The 22,939-nt window shown below is 38.9% G+C and overlaps 1 protein-coding gene across 7 annotated transcripts in view; it reads right to left on the bottom strand.

The window, feature by feature from the left end:
• Positions 1-22,939, bottom strand: part of LOC139473548 (cyclin-dependent kinase 8-like) — a 32,600-nt gene that overhangs the window by 8,383 nt on the left and 1,278 nt on the right. For 2 of the 7 annotated variants that reach the window (XM_071256193.1, XM_071256194.1), the window contains exons 2-14: positions 22,078-22,150; positions 20,989-21,099; positions 18,826-18,966; positions 15,968-16,025; positions 15,478-15,609; positions 14,390-14,533; positions 13,726-13,795; positions 13,053-13,125; positions 12,275-12,372; positions 10,929-11,025; positions 8,901-8,924; positions 2,797-2,888; positions 1,024-1,050 (exon numbers count right to left, since the gene is read on the bottom strand). In XM_071256193.1, the coding sequence (XP_071112294.1) occupies positions 1,024-1,050; positions 2,797-2,888; positions 8,901-8,924; positions 10,929-11,025; positions 12,275-12,372; positions 13,053-13,125; positions 13,726-13,795; positions 14,390-14,533; positions 15,478-15,609; positions 15,968-16,025; positions 18,826-18,966; positions 20,989-21,099; positions 22,078-22,150 (1,140 nt within the window). Of the gene's footprint in view, positions 1-1,023; positions 1,051-2,796; positions 2,889-8,900; positions 8,925-10,928; positions 11,026-12,274; positions 12,373-13,052; positions 13,126-13,725; positions 13,796-14,389; positions 14,534-15,477; positions 15,610-15,967; positions 16,026-18,825; positions 18,967-20,988; positions 21,100-22,077; positions 22,151-22,733; positions 22,803-22,939 lie in introns of all 7 variants that reach the window. The other 5 variants (XM_071256192.1, XM_071256195.1, XM_071256196.1 and 2 more) reach the window with 5 other exon arrangements.

The following is a 22,939-nucleotide window of genomic DNA, read 5'->3' as shown; positions in this document are numbered from 1 at the left end:
ATCAGTGTGTCCATCTAGGCTTGTGTGTCAAACAAGGTCTGTGTAAGGTGTGCTTCTATCAATGTGTCCATCTAGGCATGTGTGTCAAACAAGGTCTGTGAAAGGTGTGCTTCTATCAATGTGCCCATCTAGGCTTGTGTGTCAAACTAGGTGTGTGTAAGGTTTGCTTCTATCAGTGTGTCCATCTGTAAATGTCTGTTCATCTCTGTGTGTTCATCAGTGTGTATGTGTGTGTTGATCCAAGTCTCTGTTCATCAGTGTGTGTCAATCTGGGTCTTTGAGCACTGACCTCTGTTTCATATGGAAGTGTAAGAGTCCTAGTTATAAGCTGAATAATGTTGGATACACTGGTTGGATAATGGCGGGATAATGGCTGCAAAGGATGGATGATCTGTTATGCACTGGCTGAAAGATGAGAGAGTCACAGGTATAGGATTTCTTGAACTTTTTTCAAAGCACATTTGATACATTCTGTGCTGGGTGTGATGCACTGATGGTTGGTGCCTGATGCAAAGAATGCAAGATGTCTAAGAGATGGAGTGGTTAGATGATGTGTGATACATTGACTGAATGATGAGTGATCCAGAGGAGAGCTGTGTGACCATGTGTGATACTCGATAGTCATATGGGATGTTTGCTGGGCTAAGTGGCATGCTTGATGGGCAATGCAGAATGCTTGACGGCTATATGTGTGACACATGATTAGCCATGGGTGACACAAGACAGACCATGTGTGACGCTTGATGGGGCACGTATGATACTTGACGGGCTAAGTTGTGACACTTGACGGGCAACGTATGATGCTTGACGGGCCATGTGTGACACTTCACGGGCCATTTGAGACACTTGATTGACGGGCCATGTATGCTTGACAGGCCATGTGTGATGCCTGACGGGGCAAGTGTGATGCTATGTCTGTCTTATCCACTGGATTGTTGTGATGCCTACACCGATGATGTTATCATGTTGGGTGATTGGGGTGGGGTGGGAGAGATGAGAGACAGATAGGAGGAGTCTACTTACTTTGTGACCACCCTGTACTTTGTATACCTGAATAACGGTAAGCACACATGCATGGGTTACTACTAAGGATACTAACATACACACTGATGCGACAAAATCAACGTCTGGAAATCACAATAGGATAAACTCAGTGGTTCTAAATCACTTTTTCAAAGAATTCTTTTTGTTTTTAGTTTCGACAAAAGAGACAGTACATATTATGACAAACAGTTATCACATCAATGTGACATTTCGGTGAGGATCTTATCATGAACATGCCTCACACATGCTATGATTGAAAGAAAACATTCCCACCCTGTTTTTGCCATGGATACATATGCTTAATGAAAGTACCATAGCGTACAGTGGCTCACCTTAATAGCAGGATTACACTGTCCAGTAACAATGCTGAAGCTTTTGTCTAAGCATTTAAGTGTTCCAGTAAGAACATTAAGACTGGACTGCACATGCTTGGCTTAACCATGAGGGGAATCAAACATGGGTCTGCTGTGTGATAAGCCAGTGCTTTAACTAGGCTACCATACACTAACTGTCTTTGTATTATTTCAACACACTTCAAATGTGCAAAACATCACCAATACACTAACTGAAAATTGACAGATTTACGGCAATGGGAACATGCCTGTGAATAGATTTTGTTTGTTGTTTAACACTGCATTCAGCAATTTTCCAGCTCAGTGACGGCGGTCTGTAAAAAATCATTGAGCATTGATCCATGCAGTTGGGATACAATGACATGCATCAACCAAGCCAGAGAGCCTGACCACTCAATCCAGTTAGTCAACATGCATAGTCACCTTTTACGGCAAGCATGGGTTGCTGAAGACCTATTCTACCCCGGATCTTCAGAGGTTTGTGAATAGGTGTTATATTATGACATCATGATAAACTGGGAGAAATGGGACGAAATGTATATGTGACACATTTCACACATCTCATATGACTGTGGGGTGGTGGGGTGGCAGAGTTGTGGAACATGTTAACCTGTTGGCCTGTCCAGACAAATCTTGTTTGATTCTTCACATGGGTACAATGTGTGAAGCCCATTTCTGGTGTTCCCCGTCATGATATTGCTTGCATATTACTTAAAGCAGTGTAAAACCATACGCACTCCCTCACTCACTAATATCAATCACAAGTCCTCGTATCATGTATTACATGTAGGAATATCCTGAAATATTTAACATATTTCTATTACTCCTATAGACCAATTACCACTGAGGGATTTTGTATGGGCTACATGACAAGCGCCAGGTACTAACACCATGACCAAAACCATTTTGAAACACTGTCTCTTGTACCAGCCAAAGGTTTGACACTAGTTCTGTATTCTAAAAACAAAACCTTGTTGTTTGGGATGTTGGGAAGACATTTTGAAATGATCAAAATGTTAATCCTACTTAATATAGCCAGGGACATATGGAACATATTGAATGACTATTATATTGAAAAGTACTGATGCTAGAAACATTGCTAATAGATGGACGACGGACCAAACCCATAACATAAGCTCAAACGTCAAGGTGAGCTCAATGAATAAATGCCATAGTTCTGATAATTTGAAGATAATTGCTTGTTGGTCAATTTACATCCATAAATTCTTCACCAAGACAATCTAGCTGAAACAATAAGTAATATTTTTCAGTGTTTGATGACAAATTGAGTTAAAAATATGATTTTCCTCTCTTTTTGGGATAACTTATTATTATTAGTTATCCTGCTGTTCTTTAATAACACAAAGCATAAAAAATGTATAAAATAAAGTTTAAATACTGAGGCTCTTGTGTCTGCATGAGGGATACACATGGCCTATTTTCCCCCTTTTCACTCTGACCAATTCTTGGAAAAGTGATACCAGACTTACACTGAAATACAAAACATAAAAATCAGGCAAACAAAAAGAAAACACGGTACAAAACATAAACATAGATATCAATCAATCTAATTAAATCAGAGCTTATTTATAGCTACTGCTAAACAAAGATCTGAGGACATCCCATTACAGGTCATGTCAGAATGACCTTTCGCGGACTTTGACCGACTAATGAACAACAAACAGAAAGCTGACATTAGCCAGTCAGAAAGCATCTTTCTTTAGCTTTATGGCACTAATTTCAAATTGGCGAATTCCATTCCAGACTATGCTTTGAAAAACACTGACTCATAATTTGAAAACTGAACAAAAGAAAGTTCTGGAATGTTCAATAGATGGCCGATATTGTATGGCAGTACTTCACACTAGCTACGGAAAGACTCCTCCGTTTCAAATGTCTATCGCATTCAAGTGAGAGATAGACGATGATTTTGACGGAATCGGTCATACAGATTGTAAATGTCATTCAGAATACCCGGTGTTATCCATTTCGAGGTTACATGATAAGGAAACACATTCTGATTGTCACTTTCACGATTTGGTAAGCGATGTTCTAATTGGTCGAATGAAAGGTCGTTCTGACTTAACCCATAATAGGATGTCCTCAGATCCTTGCTTAGTGATAGCAGGAATAAGATCTGATTTTTATGAGATTAGATATAATATATATCGGACAAAAAATATAAAAGTATATAAGAAATGTAAAGAAAAGAATGTAATGATTACATCTTGCTGCCAGTTGTTACATTATGAAAATCTGTAGCATAAAAAGAAAATCTCCTACCACTACCAGAAGCAAAGATGTTATTCAGGTTTAATACAACACAAGCACATATAAAAAGGCAGATTACTGAGAGGGAGACTTAAAACCTGTGAAACATGAAGAAACATCACTCATGGAAGAATGTAAATCAAAACATGACTGCACAACATGTGTAGGTTTAATCTGTGATTGCACCTATTGGCAGAATTAAGGTTGGAACATTCCAAACCAAATCAGACACACAATAAGTAAACTACCACTTGGTACAGAATCTCAGTACCTTCAACATCAGGGGGAGTGAATGAACTTGAAGACAGGGTTGACTATAGATTTCAACTTTACTGAAATCCATCCCTGTCTGTATTGAAACGACAGCTTGTACATGCCACTCATCAATATGATTTATTGTTCATTTGTTGTTTAACGCCACACTCAGCAATATTCCAGTCTGGACCAGACAGTCCAGTGATTGACATCATGAGCATTGATCCATGCAATTGAGATACAATGACATGCATCAACAAAGTCAGCACGGCTGACCACCAAATCCCGTCAGTCGCCCCTTTTGACAAGCATAGTCGCCTTTTACGGCAAGCATGGGTTGCTGAAGACCTATTCTGACCCGGATCCTCACGGATCCATCGATACGAATGAGCTTTGTTTAAATCACTGGAACAGTATTTCAGTTACACGAGGACATGTGGGGAAAGTCAAAAGATGTCAAGACCTTTGCAACTTTGGTGGAAGCCCAGGAATGGTCATGGCGCCGATGGACCGAGGATCATTATTGGAGAAAACAATGGATGCAAGCTCAATTGCAGTGAGTGCTGACCACCAGTGACCCTGGTACAACATTCTACCCATACAATACTTAGTGGGTGAAGGTTTAGAAACATTCTACAATAGACTAGCAAAGACATAAGCGATTACTAGATATATTTGATATTAAAATAAACAAAAACAGTTATTTCATTGTAGTGTATGAATGTTTCAGAGTCATGATAAAAACAATCACATGGGACATGACAAGAACTTGGGGAGATTCACAGAACACAACATGGGAATGTCATCGGTGCTGACTTTTGGTGAAAGCAATTATATATGGTCATATGTGCACTAGATAAATAGCCTGCTACTTCTTAACTGTGATACAGAGTAAGTGACAGTTGTTCATGACTAATCAGATCATAATCTCCTTCCTAATGTGGTTAGGTAGTTTCTCAATGTCTGAGCATGCCTGTCCAGTGTATCATCAACACAATTCTCCTCTCTCATCATGCAGAGAAAGAACATCCATGCACAGCACAAGACACCATCTCCTAACTGCAGCTGGAACTACTGGAAATGGTCAGTGCTCTTCAAGATTTATATCCTAAATGTACTCCACTAACATATATTCTTTCAGGTAAAAACCTGACATCTCATGAACTCTTATTGTGAGCACACAGTAGACTACGTTCATAACGATCATGCTTATAACGAACTGATGGATATAACAAACAGTTTTTTGGGTCCATTTCTTGTATGATTATGTATGTATATAACTTATAACAAACTAAAATTACTGGTCCCTTTGAGTTCATCATAACCATAGTTGGAAAGTAAGCATTGTCTGAAATTAAGCATGAAAGAGAAGGGGTCATTATAATAATCCTAATGTTAAAAAAATGACTAAGGGTCCAAAGATTAAAAAATAGTAGTAAATCTCAAGGGCCTTACTTAATTTGAAACACTGGTGAGTCAAGGAATCATATTATAGGATCCCATATTCTACTCTCATCACCAGCGAAAGACATTTTTTCAATGAATCAAAAGACAAAAAATGATTTCATAAGCAGACTCCAACTCACCATATTTTCTTGTATACAGTGCCCACGTTTTTTACAAAAACAATACAGCTGTGTACAGAAGGGTTCACATAACACATGCAGATAATGAGTTCTAATTATTTCCCCAAAGCAAAGACACCATAATTTCTGCCAGCACAGTTATAAAGAGTTTTCCTTGTATACCTGGACTGTAATCTATGTATAAATTTAATTCAAAATCTCATTCAAAATTGTTTATATTAATTGCAAGGCAATTGTGTGTGAACTGATCGGCAGATCGCACCAACTTGCTGTTTTTTTACAGCAACCATGATCAGACGATAAAGGCGCATTGAAACTAACCTTAGTTGTCAGAGAATTGATACATATACTAATCAACATTTGCTAAGGACCAAAATAGTCATCTTTGTCAAAGGTGTGGTCCTTAGCAAATGTTGAGTAGTATTTATAATAAATGCCATGTGATGTCTCATAAAAATGTATAGTTGTTGTTTGACTGTTATATGACAACATATTGGTTTTGCCATCGAAATTGATGGACTGAGGAAAGCATGACGTGGTGACTTGTCAAACTATTCCATACATAAAACAAATATATGGCAATAGACCAAAGTGTTATGCATGTGGTTATTCATTTTTTTAACAAGTATATTGCAAGCACAACTAAACATCACTCTATTAGTATATGTTACATAATAATATTTTTAGAAACAATCTCTTCTGATCATTCCATTAAAACTCTTGTTATTTTTTATATAGGTTATTTCTTAAAAGAACTACTGGTGACTCTGGAAGGAAACATGTTCATGTACAGCTGATGGCTATTTCCAGTTTATTTTATGTGACAATTACACATGTTAATCTTAATCTCTGCATATAAAATAAAACAATTCCTAGCACGAAATACAATTGCAATCCTAATTCATCATCTCTGGTGATGTTTTATAGCAATTGTCAGTCTCCTTCACCAAGTTTGTTATCGCTTGTTTGTTCATCTGAAGTGATACCATGTAGTTTTTGACTGTGCACAACTTATGAAATATCAACACTTCTCAAAACTTTTAACCAAGACTAGCATGTGTGCATTGTACCAGGGTGTTACCTTGACCTACAAAACTAGGGATTAAGAGGACATCCAATTGCTAATGAGAAGGGTCCTTACAGGAAATACGAGAACGCCACACTCAGCAATATTCCACCTATATAACAGCGGTCTGTAAATAATCAAGTCTGGACCAGACAATCCAGTGATTGATATCATGAGCATCAATCCATGCAATTGGGATACGATGACAAGCATCAACCAAGTCAGCGAGCCTGACCACCCGATTCCGTAAGTCACCTCTTTCGACAAGCACAGTCACCTTTTACAGCAAGCATGGGTTGCTGAAGACCTATTCTATCCCAGATCTTCACGGGTCCATCGATATTTATTTGTACTTTGTTTACATCACTGGAAAAGTATTTCAGTTACATGAGGACATGTGGGGATTGTCAAAAGATGTTTTCGCTGCGTTTATTCTTTGCATTTGTGAGTACTGGAAGCACATTTCTGTATCGCGTCGAATCCTGTTCTACTCAAGTCCACTTTGTACTCAAGAAAATATGCTAAATACAAGCTTCTGAAAAATTCACAGACTGTAGGTTAAACCCTCTGACAGTGTAAAATTTATGGGTACACAAGGGAGCTAGATTTAGACTACAGTCAAGAATCACCTTAAATCTATCATGCTTTACATAAGGAAAGGGATCTCTCAACTGTTATCATTAATGAACCCAACTCTCAGTGTTTGAAGCACAAACAGGAACAAGATTACACTCACCCAACATAAAGCAAAGAGATCCCACTTGATTTAAGAAGTGTCTTACATAATCAACAGTCATTCCACATGATACAAGTGATAAACATAACAAAGACTTGTTGAAACAACATCTCAAATGAGAAAGGCTTGCTGAAACATCTCAAATGAGGAAGGAATGCTGAAACAACATCTCAAAATGAAAACGAACCATCTCACATGAGAAATACACTGTCTCCATATCGGATTCGGATCATGCCATGGAGAGAACACAATGTCAACATTACACAAAAGTGAATACACAAAATAATTTTAATTATGAACGATATGAAAAATGAGTAATATGATGCATGACACACATAGACCAGGACATTTCAAATACATCCCTTCATCTGAGGAGTTAAAGTATCAAAAAGCTGTTATGCTTTTCCTTCTGTGAAACATTGCTAAAAAGGCATTCCAATTACGTTTCTATTCAAAATTCATTCATTAAGAGATCATAGCTTATGGACAAATATGCTTCCCATCAACAGAATATATGAAGGTTTATACTGTAGGGAGCCAACTATATATGTGGTTGACGACCATGGTATATCTACTTCAGTTGTAAACCTTGTCAGACACAGAATGCCTTTTCAGTTGGTTGCTTCACTGAGAGTATATCTTGCATCAGCCACAGATTTAGATAAACAATAAGTTGGTTCCTTAATGCTTCTAAACAAGGCAAGGACAAATTTATTCCAAGGTTTCATCCCTAAATCTACATGACATGATACACTTTTTGTCTGTAAGTATATCTAACTTCACTAAACGCTGGGTCCATGTGATTTAGAATGAGTGGGTGAGTTGGGTTGAATGCTGCACTGAACAGCATAGTAGGCCGGATAAGGTAGCATTTGGTCAAAATCATGCACTTTGGCACCAAACTTGGCACACTTATACATTGAACAATTCTGAGTACTTCTGATATGGATGAGCAGCACCGCCTGGTGATAGAGAATCCAAGATGGCCAACAACATGATACCAATTTATACTCAACATATCATAATTATTTGGTCAATCTTGAGATTTATTCAGGATTAATTGCAACAATGCTAAATATAATTCAAATTCAGCATGCAGTGCCCCCTGGTAGGGATGAAAATCCAAGACGGCCACCAAAATGACTATCTTCCAAAATTGTCAAATGTTTGTTCAAATCAGTATCATATGTTCAATTAAATTGAATAAGGCTTTAGTATTAGTTATATCGAGGCAAGTGTCCTTTTTCTTCTTCATTTTTTTACCCAATTAACAAGACTAAAACCTCAGGCTGCTTTGTCAAGAATTAACATAAAATTCCCATAAAATATATTCAATGTCCACACTATATTCAATGTATATTTCAAAATTCAGAAATTAACAAAACAAAAAGTAAAAACAACCCAGAAACCTTGAAATGAATCAATACTGCCCCAAATTAAACTGACACCATGAAAACCAGAATGGATATCTACAATTTTGATTCAGTTTTCGAAGTGAAATGGTCTTGAGCTGCTAAAGAGAGCACACAGTACATGAGTATTACTACAGCGGCTGATGAGGGAGGAAAAGCTAACAGCTTCATACTCACTTTCTGCCCAGCACCAAGCTTCACCTGAATAACACATATCACACACACATAATACATGCACTCACTTGCACAAGCAACATCTCGAACAGTTGGAGTCAACATGTCCCTTTGAATATCAGAGAAGAGGTGAAATGGGGTTTAACATCAAGTTTGTGTGTGTGTGTGTGTGTGTGTGTATGTGGCTGCCTGTACTAGTCCGGACTGATGCCGATTTTATAGTGCTAGCCCACTGAGATACCTTGACGCAATTTAATATGAATACCCCCTCAGACACAGTATACTGACTCCGAGCCGTCCAGTCCTTGTTTTAGCCACTTAATGCTCAGCGCCAGGCAGGGTAACAACAAGTACCATGTTTTAACGTCTTTTGGTATGGGACTGAAACCCAGACCTTCAGCTCTCCGAGTGGGACGCTCTATCACTAGACCACAGAAGCAGTCTTGAATATCAGAGGAGAGATCAATTGTTCTATGAAACATTCACAAAATTAGACTATTTTGACTAGCCTTGTGTAACTAGGCCTGAATGAGGTCATACAATGTCCTTCACAGGTCAGTCCAGGGCTGGAATGTTTTATAATTATTACAAGGTGTGATAAGGGCGCTTTCATGAAAAGACACTAAAATTGAAAAAACAAATCAGGGAGATCTTTGAAAACTTGTAATGAAACTTATGGTAAGTGTTCGAATGACTCAATAGCATATTTCCTTTAGCATTGTTTAGACTCTAAAATTTTAGACACATGTTAACAATAAATTCACAGCTATGACAATGTATGATGCAGATTTTCTAAAGTCTTGAGAAACAAACTCTAAGCAAGTAATAATTGCAGCACAGTTGTTACATCCATCCCCTGAAATGATCCACTTGTTCTTGTTGAATATACCTACAAAATCCAACAAAACATCGGAACCTGCCATATTTCACACATTTTACTCATCCAATAAACCACATGAAGAACATTTTAAAAAATCAAAAATCAAAATGCTAGTCAGCAGCCATATGTGAACTCTTTCATAAAGCTTAAGACATGGGGACTGACCATTGGATATTCTTGGTGTGGGCTGGGATTTTATCCAAAAACAAAGTTGTCCAAGAAAATGTTTGAAATAAACTAATCATGCTTCAGAACATTGGACAAAAAAGAAATTGTGTCATGGAAAATACATTTTTGCAACATGTTTTTTTACAAAAAATAATTATTCAGGCTCATAGTTTTAATAAAGACATATATCTGTCTTTGCAGCTGTCGTTATAAATTATCTCTGAACAAGATCCCAGGCCCCACCGAGAGTATCAAATGGAAGGTCCCTTATGTTTCAACTGAAACATTTCCCAGTCTGGCTGGCCAGAGAGTGTACTTATCAATCCGTGTCCTTTTACATCTACTCAAATGTACAACATAAGGAGTCCTTATACTACATGTGTTCCCCGAGAAGATGAGGATGTACTATACACACGGATCAAATGACTAGGATGCATGAGATTCGGGTTAATAATAGATAAGTGTGCATTCAAATTCCATTTTCAGCTCCCTGGGAAGTATACTTTTTGTGTAGCGTTATGACCATGCCTTAGGGCATAACAGCACATTCATAGTATCATATTATTTATATTATCGTATCATTTGCTGTCATTCTGTATGAAAATAAATCAAATTTGTTAAGATACTTTGAATATCAATTGGCTGAATACATTTTGGTATTGGGGGTAACACAACAATCTCAACAATACCACAATAGAGCTCAAAGCCTCATTCATATTCAGTATGAGTGAATGTATGTTTTTTATGCCCCAGTCAGCAATAATCCAGCCTTATCACAGCAGCCTGTGACTGGCATCGGGCCAACCCATTTGAAGCCCTGTTGTACGCTGGGGCCTACTCTCACCCAGGACCCCCGAAGCCCAATGTGAGATGCAAGGGATGCGAGCAAGCATCAAGAAATACATCAATGCTAACTTTTCCATGTATAAAAAAAACAATAATGAGGAAAGTTTGGGTGAGTATTTCAATCTCCCATTGAGTACCTTGTCAGCCATCTTCCCTGTATCAGCCTTGTCGTCGTTGTCATCGTCCGAGATGAACTCGCGCTTTGGGTAGGGAATGCTCATCCCGTCAAACACACTGCAGATAGAAACAGATAGTCACCGTGTAACAGGCAGTGAGGTAATCTCATCACGATGTCTACTTTAAATGGGACTTTTCAGTTCAGGTTACATTCACTCAATTCAGGAAGCAATCTCTGGTGATGATCTTAACTTTGATGACCTTTATGTTTCAGATTTGCAGAAGGTGATAAATGGACCAATAAAATGAAAAACGCTTAACTACTTAAGTGTTACACTGTTTTCATCTAATTGCATTGTGATGGTTCTGTGTCAGCTACTGACTGTGATGGTAAGGACAAGACAGTAGTGTATGTGTTCTGTGTCAGCTACTGACTGTGACGGTAAGGACAAGACAGTAGTGTATGTGTTCTGTGTCAGCTACCACTGTGATGGTAAGGACAAGACAGTAGTGTATGTGTTCTGTGTCAGCTACTGACTGTGATGGTAAGGACAAGACAGTAGTGTATGTGTTCTGTGTCAGCTACTGACTGTGATGGTAAGGACAAGACAGTAGTGTATGTGTTCTGTGTCAGCTACCACTGTGATGGTAAGGACAAGACAGTAGTGTATGTGTTCTGTGTCAGCTACTACTGTGACGGTAAGGACAAGACAGTAGTGTATGGGTTCTGTGTCAGCTACTGACTGTGATGGTAAGGACAAGACAGTAGTGTATGTGTTCTGTGTCAGCTACTGACTGTGACGGTAAGGACAAGACAGTAGAGTATGTGTTCTGTGTCAGCTACTACTGTGATGGTAACGACAAAACAGTAGTGTATGCATTCTGTGTCAGCTATTGGCTGTGATGGTAAGGACAAGACAGTGGTGTATGTGTTCTGTGTCAGCTACTGACTGTGATGGTAACGACAAGACAGTAGTGTATGCATTCTGTGTCAGCTATTGGCTGTGATGGTAAGGACAAGACAGTAGTGTATGCATTCTGTGTCAGCTACTGACTGTGATGGTAACGACAAGACAGTAGTGTATGTGTTCTGTGTCAGCTATTGACTGTGATGGTAAAGACAAGACAGTAGTGTATGCATTCTGTGTCAGCTATTGGCTGTGATGGTAAGGACAAGACAGTAGTGTATGTGTTCTGTGTCAGCTACTACTGTGATGGTAAGGACAAGACAGTAGTGTATGTGTTCTGTGTCAGCTACTGACTGTGATGGTAAGGACAAGACAGTAGTGTATGTGTTCTGTGTCAGCTATTGACTGTGATGGTAAGGACAAGACAGTAGTGTATGTGTTCTGTGTCAGCTACTGACTCTTGTGAGGGGAGAGGCTCCTCCAAGAAGTACTGGTCCTTCATGGCTTGTTCTGAGGTTATCCTCTTGGTCGGGTCCATCGTCAGCAACTTCTGTAACTGTAAAAATCAAGAGGAGCCATCAGGCTCCAGGTTCCAATGGTTACAGCTTGTTAGATCTCTTGACTGATAACCCCCTTTTAAGTACAGTAGTAATAACAGACCATGGTTTGGGATTTGGGCTTCAAGAGTGCAAAGAATAATATTATATTTGGCAAGTATGGAAAGCATCACATATGTGCAAAGACAACCATCACTACAGATCCCCAACATGATCCAAATTAAATCCCACATCATAACATTGTGACAGATGTTGTTGATTGTTGTTTAACACTGCACCCAGGAATATTCCAGCCATATGACAGCAGTTTGTATATAAATCAAATATGGACATGACCAGCCAGTGATTCACGTCATGAGCATCGATCTAGGCAATTGGGGATACGATGACATGCATCAACCAAGTCAGCTAGCCTGACCACCAGATCGTTACAATATTTCCAACTGTATCCCTATGATCCACAGAGGCATACAAATAAAGAAGTCTGGACCACACAAACATGTGGTTGATATTATGACCATTTATGTAGAATGACATACAATCAACCAAGTCACTCAGCCAGACCACACTATCCTAACTTGTCACCTCTTGGTCTTATTAGTAGGTTAGTTGGGACCATTTCTAACCCAGAATGCCCACGGATGAGAAATTCAGCTACACTGACAACAATGTGACCTACCAAATGGAATGCTTTGCTGTCCGACTTCACCTTGTGTTTCTCCATATACTTCATTAAGTTACAATTCACATACCTGAAACACATTAACCATAACACCTTACTGAGGCTACAAAGAATCATAGTCTTGGTTCTCGGGCACCTTCCGCATCATACTAAACTTCACTGCCTGCTTCGTTATATTTCCATCATAAAAACAACAAAAAAACATTAAAAATTCCAAGTCCAACAGTAGTTAAATACTGTATTCCAGTATTTTACTCATCAAGGAATACATTTATATAGGGAGGCCCTTTCCCAGGTTGATTGTACACAACTGTTTATTTGATTACACATCAGTTTATTTGTTTACATACTAGTTTGAACACACACACACCCACCCAAAAAAGCACTGCCCGTCCACAACATATTTTCAAAAGCCATTGCCTGAGAACCAGTGCTATTTTTTTTTAAGCCTAATAATGCAAACAAGAATTGTAACTACGGTAAGAATTTTATTACTCCCATTTGTGCATGTTTACTGACATTTGCTGCAGACTTGGGATCAAATAACTGCCTCTTAGCAAGTCTTGATAAATCATTGATACTTAACAACGGGCCAGCCACACCTTTAAAAATAAAGGAATATGTTGAACAATTCATAAAACTAAGCGACAATGAGTTACGGGGAACTCACGAGGTCTTCTTAAAGTCTTTAAGCAACTGTTGATGTTCTGGCATTTTTCGTATATCTTCCCAATCTTTATCTAAAATGAAGAAACAAAGAAAGTTGACACTATTAGATTCACATTAAAAGGAATGCATAATCATATCAAATGACACTAATTCCAGACATGGATTACCTCCCTTTACCATGAGACCTCAAAGCATGAACTGAGACATCTGACCAGGAAAGAGTTCACAGCTAATGGTTTGCTGGTTGCAAAATACTACATCCTATATGCCTAAAAATTAGAATGGATGCAAATTTAGCTGCCATAAAATGTCTAAGTCCCACAGTGGGATTCAAACCACAGACCGCCTGATCCGAGGTCAGACACCTTGTCCACATGACCAGAGAGGTTAAGTCCGTTCGCATGGTTTGCACGTTGCTACACAAATATAATGTACAACAAATCACACTGTACATAATTAGTGCAGAGTTGCAGAGCATGCACAAGGTCAGACAAATGGATGGCAGTCAAGAGTGCCACATGTGACCAGCCTCTGACATCAAGCATGTGGTCCAATGATTACACCCTGAGAACCCCAAAACATGATTTCTAAGAGTTCGAGGACTCATAAAATAGAGGGACCACGATAATTCCCTGCTATCTCCCAGACTCCCTGGTGCCCCTCACCTTGTGGGAAGCCCATCACATTGAATATCCTATCCAGCTGATCATGATGGTATGGGTTGCTGGTTTTGATGTCTTCCTGCCGACAGTGGAAAATTGGTTCCGACGTCAAAAGCTCAGCAAATATACAACCTATTGCCCAGATATCTGCAAAATAATATCAACAAGCATAAAGACAATTCTTCCTCCTCAGCCCCCTGGGTCTTCTTTGTTTTTGTTTTTTTGTTGGTCAACACCGTACTCAGCAATATTCCAGCAATATGGTCGACCAGATAATCCAGTGATTCATATTGTCAACAACGATCCATGTTGTCAGGGGATGATGACATGACCAACCAAGACACTGAGTCTGACCACCCGATCCATTTGGCTGCCTCTTTCGGCCAGCATAGGATGCTAGGGAAATATCTATTGACGCAGAATCTCCACATGGTCTTCCTGTGTAGAGAGCCATTGCAGGTATCAGTGATGGAGAGGAAGAGGAGAAATGGGGTTTAACGTCACCTCCAAGATTATTGCTCTTACATAGTGATGTCTGCCTGTCTGTCTGCTTGAACAAGTCCAGACTAATGCCAATTCTGTATTGGTAGCCCACTGAGATACCATGTCGCAGTTTAACATGAATACCACAGAATACTGACTCCGAGCCGACCAGTTCTTGTTTTAGCCCCTTAATGCCAAGCACTAGAGAGGGTAACAAGAAGTACCATAACGTCGTTTGGTATGACGCAGTTGGGGATTAAACCTCCATCCTTCCCATCTCTAGACGGATGCTCTATCCACTAGACCACTTCCGTGATGGCGTGAGCCCTCAAATACAATTTCTCCAGGGAAGGCAAAATTTATTGTAAAGGTAATGGGTAATTATAAATCTGCGAATTCATGAATAAATATGTGTATGTTATTAATAAAGCCTAAAGACATGTTGGGGATAGTAGACGTATAACTGACTGAGAGGGCGAAATAGGGGCTTGTATCATTTACATTCTTGGTGTGTGAGAGCATTTGGTAAACATGGTAAATCACAAAATGACATTTTCTTAGCTGATACACTTGTTACAATTATTCTTCCTTTAATATTGTGTCATTACCTATCGCCTTTGTATAATGCCTAGCCCCGAGTAGAAGTTCTGGTGCTCTGTACCAGAAGGTCACAACAACAGGGTCAAGGTCAGCAAGGGGCTTCAAGGGAGAGTTAAACAGTCTGGCAAAACCCATGTCAGCTGGAAAATAGCAATGAAAGTCATATTTCAGTACATAGCCCTACAAGTCATCATGAAAAGTTAAACCAAACTGAAACGTACACATGACTGTCACAAGATCTTCAACAACACGTTTAAGTTAGGAAAGGCATAACAGGCACTGTTCAAGAAAATCACTAATCATGATAACATATGATCTTATAGTTCTGCACACAGTTTGCCTATACGTACTCATCATAATAATATTGTTAACAATTTTGCATTATATAAAGTGAGAGTTATATTGACATCACATGAAAAATATTGCAGCAGTATAGATATGGGATCACCATACATAATCCCACACAGAATTGTAAATTTGACAATTTGTCCTACACACCTATTTTCACTCTGCCTCGTTCTGTCCCTTCTCCCATCACAAGGATATTGGCTGGTTTCTGAATCACACACAGTAATTGGAAATCATGTTTATATTCTAAACAACAGGATACAAAATGGAGTAGAGGATATCATCTGGGAACAATGTAGCATTCTATTAATGTTGAAGTCTCCTGTGGTCAAATGTAATTTGTATTACATACAGCAATGACTATATATATGCAAAATGCGGATTGGATGGTTAAAATGTGTGTTGTTTTTGTGTGTGTTTTGTTTGATGTTTAATGCCAGCACTCAGCGATATTCCAGCTTTATCACGGCTTATTAGTCGCCTCTTACGACAAGCATTGTCGCCTTTTACAGCAAGCATGGGTTGCTGAACATCTATTCTACCCGGATCTTCAAGGGTTATTAAAATGTGTCACATGACTGATTGCTTATCACACACGACACATAAGTATTGATTGTTATTCAATGTCCAACAACTGTTTTCCTGGGCCCAGTCTTGAATATTCATAGGCTGCAATGATACAGTTTAAATACTGGTGACTCACTGCATGATGGATGTACGGCCTTCTAGGGCTAATGTTACCTGAGGGCTAGGGATGAGATGATGCATCATTTTACCGTGTGTACCGGTGCATCATGCATGCATCATTTTACCATGTGTACCAGTGCATTATGCATGCATCATTTTACCATGTGTATAGGTGCATCGTGCATGCATCATTTTACCATGTGTACCGGTGCATCATGCATGCATCATTTTACCATGTGTACCGGTGCATCATGTATGCATCATTTTACCATGTGTACCAGTGCATCATGCATGCATCATTTTACCGTGTGTACCGGTGCATCATGCATGCATCATTTTACCGCGTGTACCAGTGCATCATGCATGCATCATTTTACCGTGTGTACCAATGCATTATGCATGCATCATTTTAACATGTGTACCGGTGCATCATGCATGCATCATTTTACCGGATGTACCGGTGCATCATGCATGCATCATTTTAAGATACATTCTTTTGCTGGATTGATACAAGATGATAAGACTTGCTAAAATAAATTACTTTCTACTCGTTTTAATGACACCCAACATTTTGGTCAGTCAAATATGGCAAAATGGGTTGTAGTTCACTACTAAAAATACCGTATATCGCTGTGTATAAGGCGAGTTTTTCGTACCTAAAATGAGGGGGCTAAGAAGGGGGGTCGTCTTATACACGGAGTCGAAGATCTCACATTTTTTTCCACTGGCGATGTCAACCGGCGTCCGATAGCCAGCAAAAGCATTTGACAATAAAACTTCGCATTTCGTCCTAAATAACTGTTTCAATAACTATTTCCATACATAAACATGATTTGTATCTCTTTTCCTTGAATAAAGTTTAATCATTTCTGCAAATAAAGTTGAAATGACCCTCGCCTCGATGCAGATTGTCAAACCACCTGACACGGTAAAACAATCAACATCCGTGAGAAGAGAGCCGGAAGTACTGGTAATTTGCATATTGCACATGTGACCTAACATGTGATAACCGGTGAAGCTGAAATCAATTCCCGCTGTTTTTACAGTTTTATTAACAAGTGTTGGAGACGGTGTGTACAAGTGATTGTGGAATAAACACGCTGAATGTGAAGCAAACATAAGCCTAGTTAGTTACAACAAAGTTAATTGGCGATTAATTGCTCACCATTGTCTCTTATATGTTATTACTTCATAAATGAATTTTATTTTACGGGCACCAATTTGGTGTTGTACCGTGTAAACACAAAATGGCGACGAGTGCTGGAGTTACACACGCGACCTATCATTGTAGAAAAAAAACAACGCAAGATAAATATATTTTTATTGCATATATAAGGTTTGTGTGTGCACTTGTGATGTGTGCGAAATATGCATCAGTCGGAAAGCGCATGTTAAATCTCCAAAGTAACTAACTAACTTGTGATGTCCGTGTGCGAAATACGCTACAGTCGGCAAGCGCACGTTAAATCTTCTACTGGTATATCAGTCAGACTTGTGATGTGTTTCATTCTAGGTCGCCTTATACACGGAGTATAGGATTTTGGGTTGATTTTTAAGGCGTGTACAGGGGGGTCGTCTTATACGTGGGGTCGCCTTATACACAGCGATATACGGTAACCACTACAAACATGTCTCTGTAACAGGTAGCTATTCTTTTTGAACCTGCTCTAAAATATTCACAGTCAAGCCAATTCCACAAAATATGACCTAAATAGTAGGGCTGGGACGATACACAACTGTGAGATCCTATACATATCACGATACCTTACTCATGATCCGATATGTATCACGATACATGCATGTGCACTGTATTGCGTAAGCCATCTTTTTCATAGACCAAATACCTGGCACACTGACGATTTACAGTTGGCAGTGTCAAATATGGCACAACAAATGAAAATATTTATGTTGAACATGCACTACTGATTAGTGTTTTGTGGAACAAAAAGTAAAACATCGCGATCCACCGATGCATCAGTGTATCGTCCCACCATTACTAAATATGTGTATCGTGATACATGTACCGAGGGCTTGACGAATTTAGGCATTTTAGGGGATGTTATCCCTTTTCGGGCCAGTAAATGATTCATGTTGGATGCATCTCTGATAACAACATCCACTCATACTATCAACATGATCAAGCAGACAAACTGATTGTATAAGACACTGGAACGGACAGACAGAAATTTATAGGGAATAGTTGCATTCTCCCAAAATCTAGCTATTCCACACAAACCATTAGCCCGAAATGAGCTACAGAATAGTTGGCTATGACCAATGGTGTCTACCCCTGCTGATGATGCTACTGTTGAGGTACTGACCAGATCTCTGTGTAGCACCCAGTTAGCATGGAGGTAGTGGATCCCATCTAGAATCTGGAAGAGGAGTGACTTCACCATGTTCTTTGGCACATTGACCACCTTTTTGTTGGCCTTAGCAGACCGGTGGAACTTAATGATGTGCTGAAAAAGACATACTTGACATGTGATTACATGGCTCACAGGGACATTCTTGCAAAACCCCATCTTCCTGAGGCAAGGACGTTAACTGAACTAGGCTGTGATTCCGGAGTTACATTTTGGCTGGACTAATGAGTCTATGCATAGTCCAATCAAAATCGTGTAATGAACTACACATACAGTTAAAAAACAACATGGATTTCAACATGCAGATTTCAGTCGACTGCAGGATCTGCAAGGCATGTTTACTGTCACCTGGGCGTTGACAGACATTTTGCAAATCTTTTCATGTTTTTAATCAAGGTGATCATGTGATTCGATGTACTTCGGGGGGTAAGACCCATTTTATTACTATATAGATCTTGATTATCGATCAGATAATCTTCACTGGGCGCCATTATTTTGTTTGAAGCAAATGCAAGTGATATGAGCGATGAAATCTGATTTGTCAATAGGAGGGACATGGAAGGGATATAACTCCTAATAGCCACTGGTAGCGCTATGATCAAGCCTGGAATTCCAGCCTAGTTCGGAAAGGGTGAAAAATTAATTAATAAGATATACGGATGACATGCGAATGAGCATGTTTTTGTGCCACTTTAAGAAAAATTCAAGCAATATCAAGTCAGAAGACACCAGAAATGGGCTTCACACATTGTACCAATCTAGTTACAGATTTCCAATTTTGATGAATATACAAGATATACAAGGGGGGATCCAGCTTTTCTAAAAGGGAGGGGTCCAAAATTTGAAAATCCTCTTTCAGACAATTTTATTGCCTGCAACATACTAAATTTGGTTTTCAAAGAGTGGGGATGGAGTGAGGAGGTGGACCCCCTCGACCGACCTCTGGATCCTCCTGTGATATAAACCTTGATTAAAACCTGAAACTGAACTTCACTACCTTAACCACAGTATACATGAGCCATTGTCTCCATGATGACAGAGGACAGGAAGCCTGACATTTCGCAGATCGTCACTGTACACCACTTTGGTGAAACCCACAAGCACAAAGCTGACAGACAAAAGGTGATAACTGGTGAATTTGTCATAACTCATGGTCAAGGGAGACAACTCTGCACCTCAGGCTACTGTGCCACCCATGCCCTGGCCTTAGCTCTGTTGAATTGTGTTGGAACTGATTATTGTTGCAAAGTCAGGGGTGTAGGCCTGAAGCTAGTGAGAATTACCTTGGACTAATAGAATTATTATTCTGCTAGTCCATAGGCAGAGTTCTCGCTGGCTCTTGAAACTGCCAGTCCTGGTGGATTGGTAACTCTAAAAATGACCAGTCCCTCCTTATCATTGTCTGTCCCAAACTTTCAACAAATAAAAACATATGAAAATTCCTTGGTTATTATTCTTTCAACATCCTGTTTCAAGCAATGACATCAACTCTGAGGTAACTTAGTTAGATCTACACATCATTCACACAAAGTTTTGTCACAATTTTCTGTTTTCAAATTTTTTAAATATTTCAAGACGAAGTCACTTCAAATATATTTTTAACCTTGAAACAAAGCAAAATGTCATTTCCTTGCACTAAAATTCGACATGGGGAAACCCTGATGGTAACAGACAAGCTGACTTTGTAAGAAAAATATACTTATATGAATATCACAGATTTATATGGTTCTTTATTTGCTGGTCCACAGGGACTGGCAGTCACAAGAATTACCGGTCCAAGTTTAATTTTACAGAAAAAATACTGGTAATTACTGGTAAACGGGAACACAAATAGGGTCTGTAAGCCTTTTGACACATGTTGTATATTATATATCATCCACTCGATTCCCCCTGTCAACATGGTCAAATCACTGTGCCAGACATTTGGCAAAATCCTTAAGTCCTCAAAGATTGAAATTTGAAAGTCTTCCTATTTCATAAGGACTTGTAACCTTTTGCAGGGCTAACACTAACAGAAAAGAGTCACACTAGCCCTACGTCCTTGTTTAATTTTGAGATAATTTCCATCACTGAAATAAATGGAAAGAAAATAGAAGAAGTGAAGAAGAGGATGGTTACCCAAAGATCATGTTCGGAGTAGTCGAACAATAGCCAGACTTTTCTATCTGTGTGGGAAAGGAACACTTTCTGTAGACTGATCACATTGGTATGCTTTAACTCTCGTAGCAGCTGAAAAATAACAAGCAAAGTGGTACTTAACTTCAACATGTTCAAGGCACCTTTGACAAAGTTTAATCTTTGTACACAAGTCAGAAATAATCTCAAATGAAAATTATTTATTCAGAAAATTTTAGAATGGTTGTCATGGTTATCATGGTTTTCACAAATTGAGGGATTTATCCAGGATTCCAAACGAAGCGCCACTGGCAGGCACTTTGCATGCTTTGAGCAAAAATCCTTATTTTGCTGAAATTGATCAGTGAAAGATAAGTCACCTCTACAAGACATAACACTAGTTATTACTATACATAGCTGCCTAATGATCACAATCAAATGTGGGAGAAATATGACAATCGGAATTGAGAGAAAAAGTACAGATAATCTGCGTGAAAATTATGACAATATGTGGAAAATACCAAACGTAACTCCCCTGTTCATGAAATGGACTTGTCTGACATTGCTGAGGTTGGATTGTATTCTGGGAGTCATCATTATTTAAATACGGGTAAATATTTATAAAGCTTATACATTTTATCAAAATCCTTCAAAAGGCAATACAAAATGTTGATCTCATATAAGAAATAACATGAACATGATGAATAGGGAAGTTTGTTCTTCCATTTAGAGACTGAATCTTGGCAAGTTTAAATAAATTTCTGCACATGTCATCCAAGTTGTTCACATAGCAAATGTCTCACTCTTTAGGAAATGTCAATCAATGTGACAATCATTTTGGTATGAAAATATTTCAGCTGAACATCCTTAGCCAAAGGGTTCAAGGAGAAACGAAACTCATAGATATGTCTCTGTTTGCTTCAAAATCTGCACAAAACTATAATCCCTTTGGCATGTTTGGCTTGTTCAAGTTGTTGCACAAAACATGTTGGTGCTACAACCATGAAGAGTCTATGTTAACTGAGCTATGATCACTTTGTGGAACAATTATTCATCGAATTCCATAATCTACAATTTGATTCTTCTACTTACTGCTATCTCTCTGCATGCTGACATTGATATACCCGTTCCTTCAATCTGCTTGAGGGCATACTCACGACCATCACTGAAAAGCATAAACTGACAGGATTAACATGAATGCCATGAATATTTATACACTTTTTTATATCACAGTGTCCTTAAGGATTGATAGAATTTGAATTTAGGGACCCCATCATTTCAATTATTTTGCATTAAGGTTATGACAGTTATGACTGTGTTAAATTTCACACTCTGTTTGTAATTATATACATGTATATAGATATTCATGCAAGGCAAGTTGCCTCACTCTCCATTCATGAATTCATCTTGTTTCATTTAATTTTTTTTCAAATATGTGTGTGATGGAGGGTCATTTAGTATGGTTTTATGCCACTTTGTTTCCAGCAATATTACAGCGGGGGACACCAAAAAAGGCTTCCAGATTGTGCACATGTGGGGAGTCCAACCCGGGCAGTCGGCATGACGTGGGAACACATTACCCTTTAGGATTCCCCACCACCCTGTGACTTGAGTGTAAGCAAGTTAACTGAATGTTTATTTTACTCATCCTTGACTTTACCATGTTACACAGTGTATCGAATCTCCATTCTATTGTGAAAAATACCCTGGAACCATTCGCTACCATCATGTGACTATAGCTACCAGACCATGGATTTTCTGATGGGTCTGGAATTGTGGTGTTGATACCCTGGTTATAAATCAAGACTTGCCAGTTGCTACAAAAAAAGCAAAGGTTTCAAATGCAGTCATAAGGCGTTGAAAAGGAAGGAAGGAATTATCCTTGACATGTTGTAAACATCATAATATTAACTCAAACGATGAACACTGCAATGTAGGTTAGTGAATGTTGTCT

The sequence above is a fragment of the Haliotis cracherodii genome, unplaced genomic scaffold (assembly GCF_022045235.1).
Source record: "Haliotis cracherodii isolate W230 unplaced genomic scaffold, xgHalCrac1.p SCAF_3, whole genome shotgun sequence".
Classification (NCBI taxonomy): Eukaryota; Metazoa; Mollusca; class Gastropoda; order Lepetellida; family Haliotidae; genus Haliotis; species Haliotis cracherodii.
The sequence above is the reverse complement of the archived record's forward strand: the minus strand, read 5'-3'. Positions and strand labels throughout refer to the sequence as shown.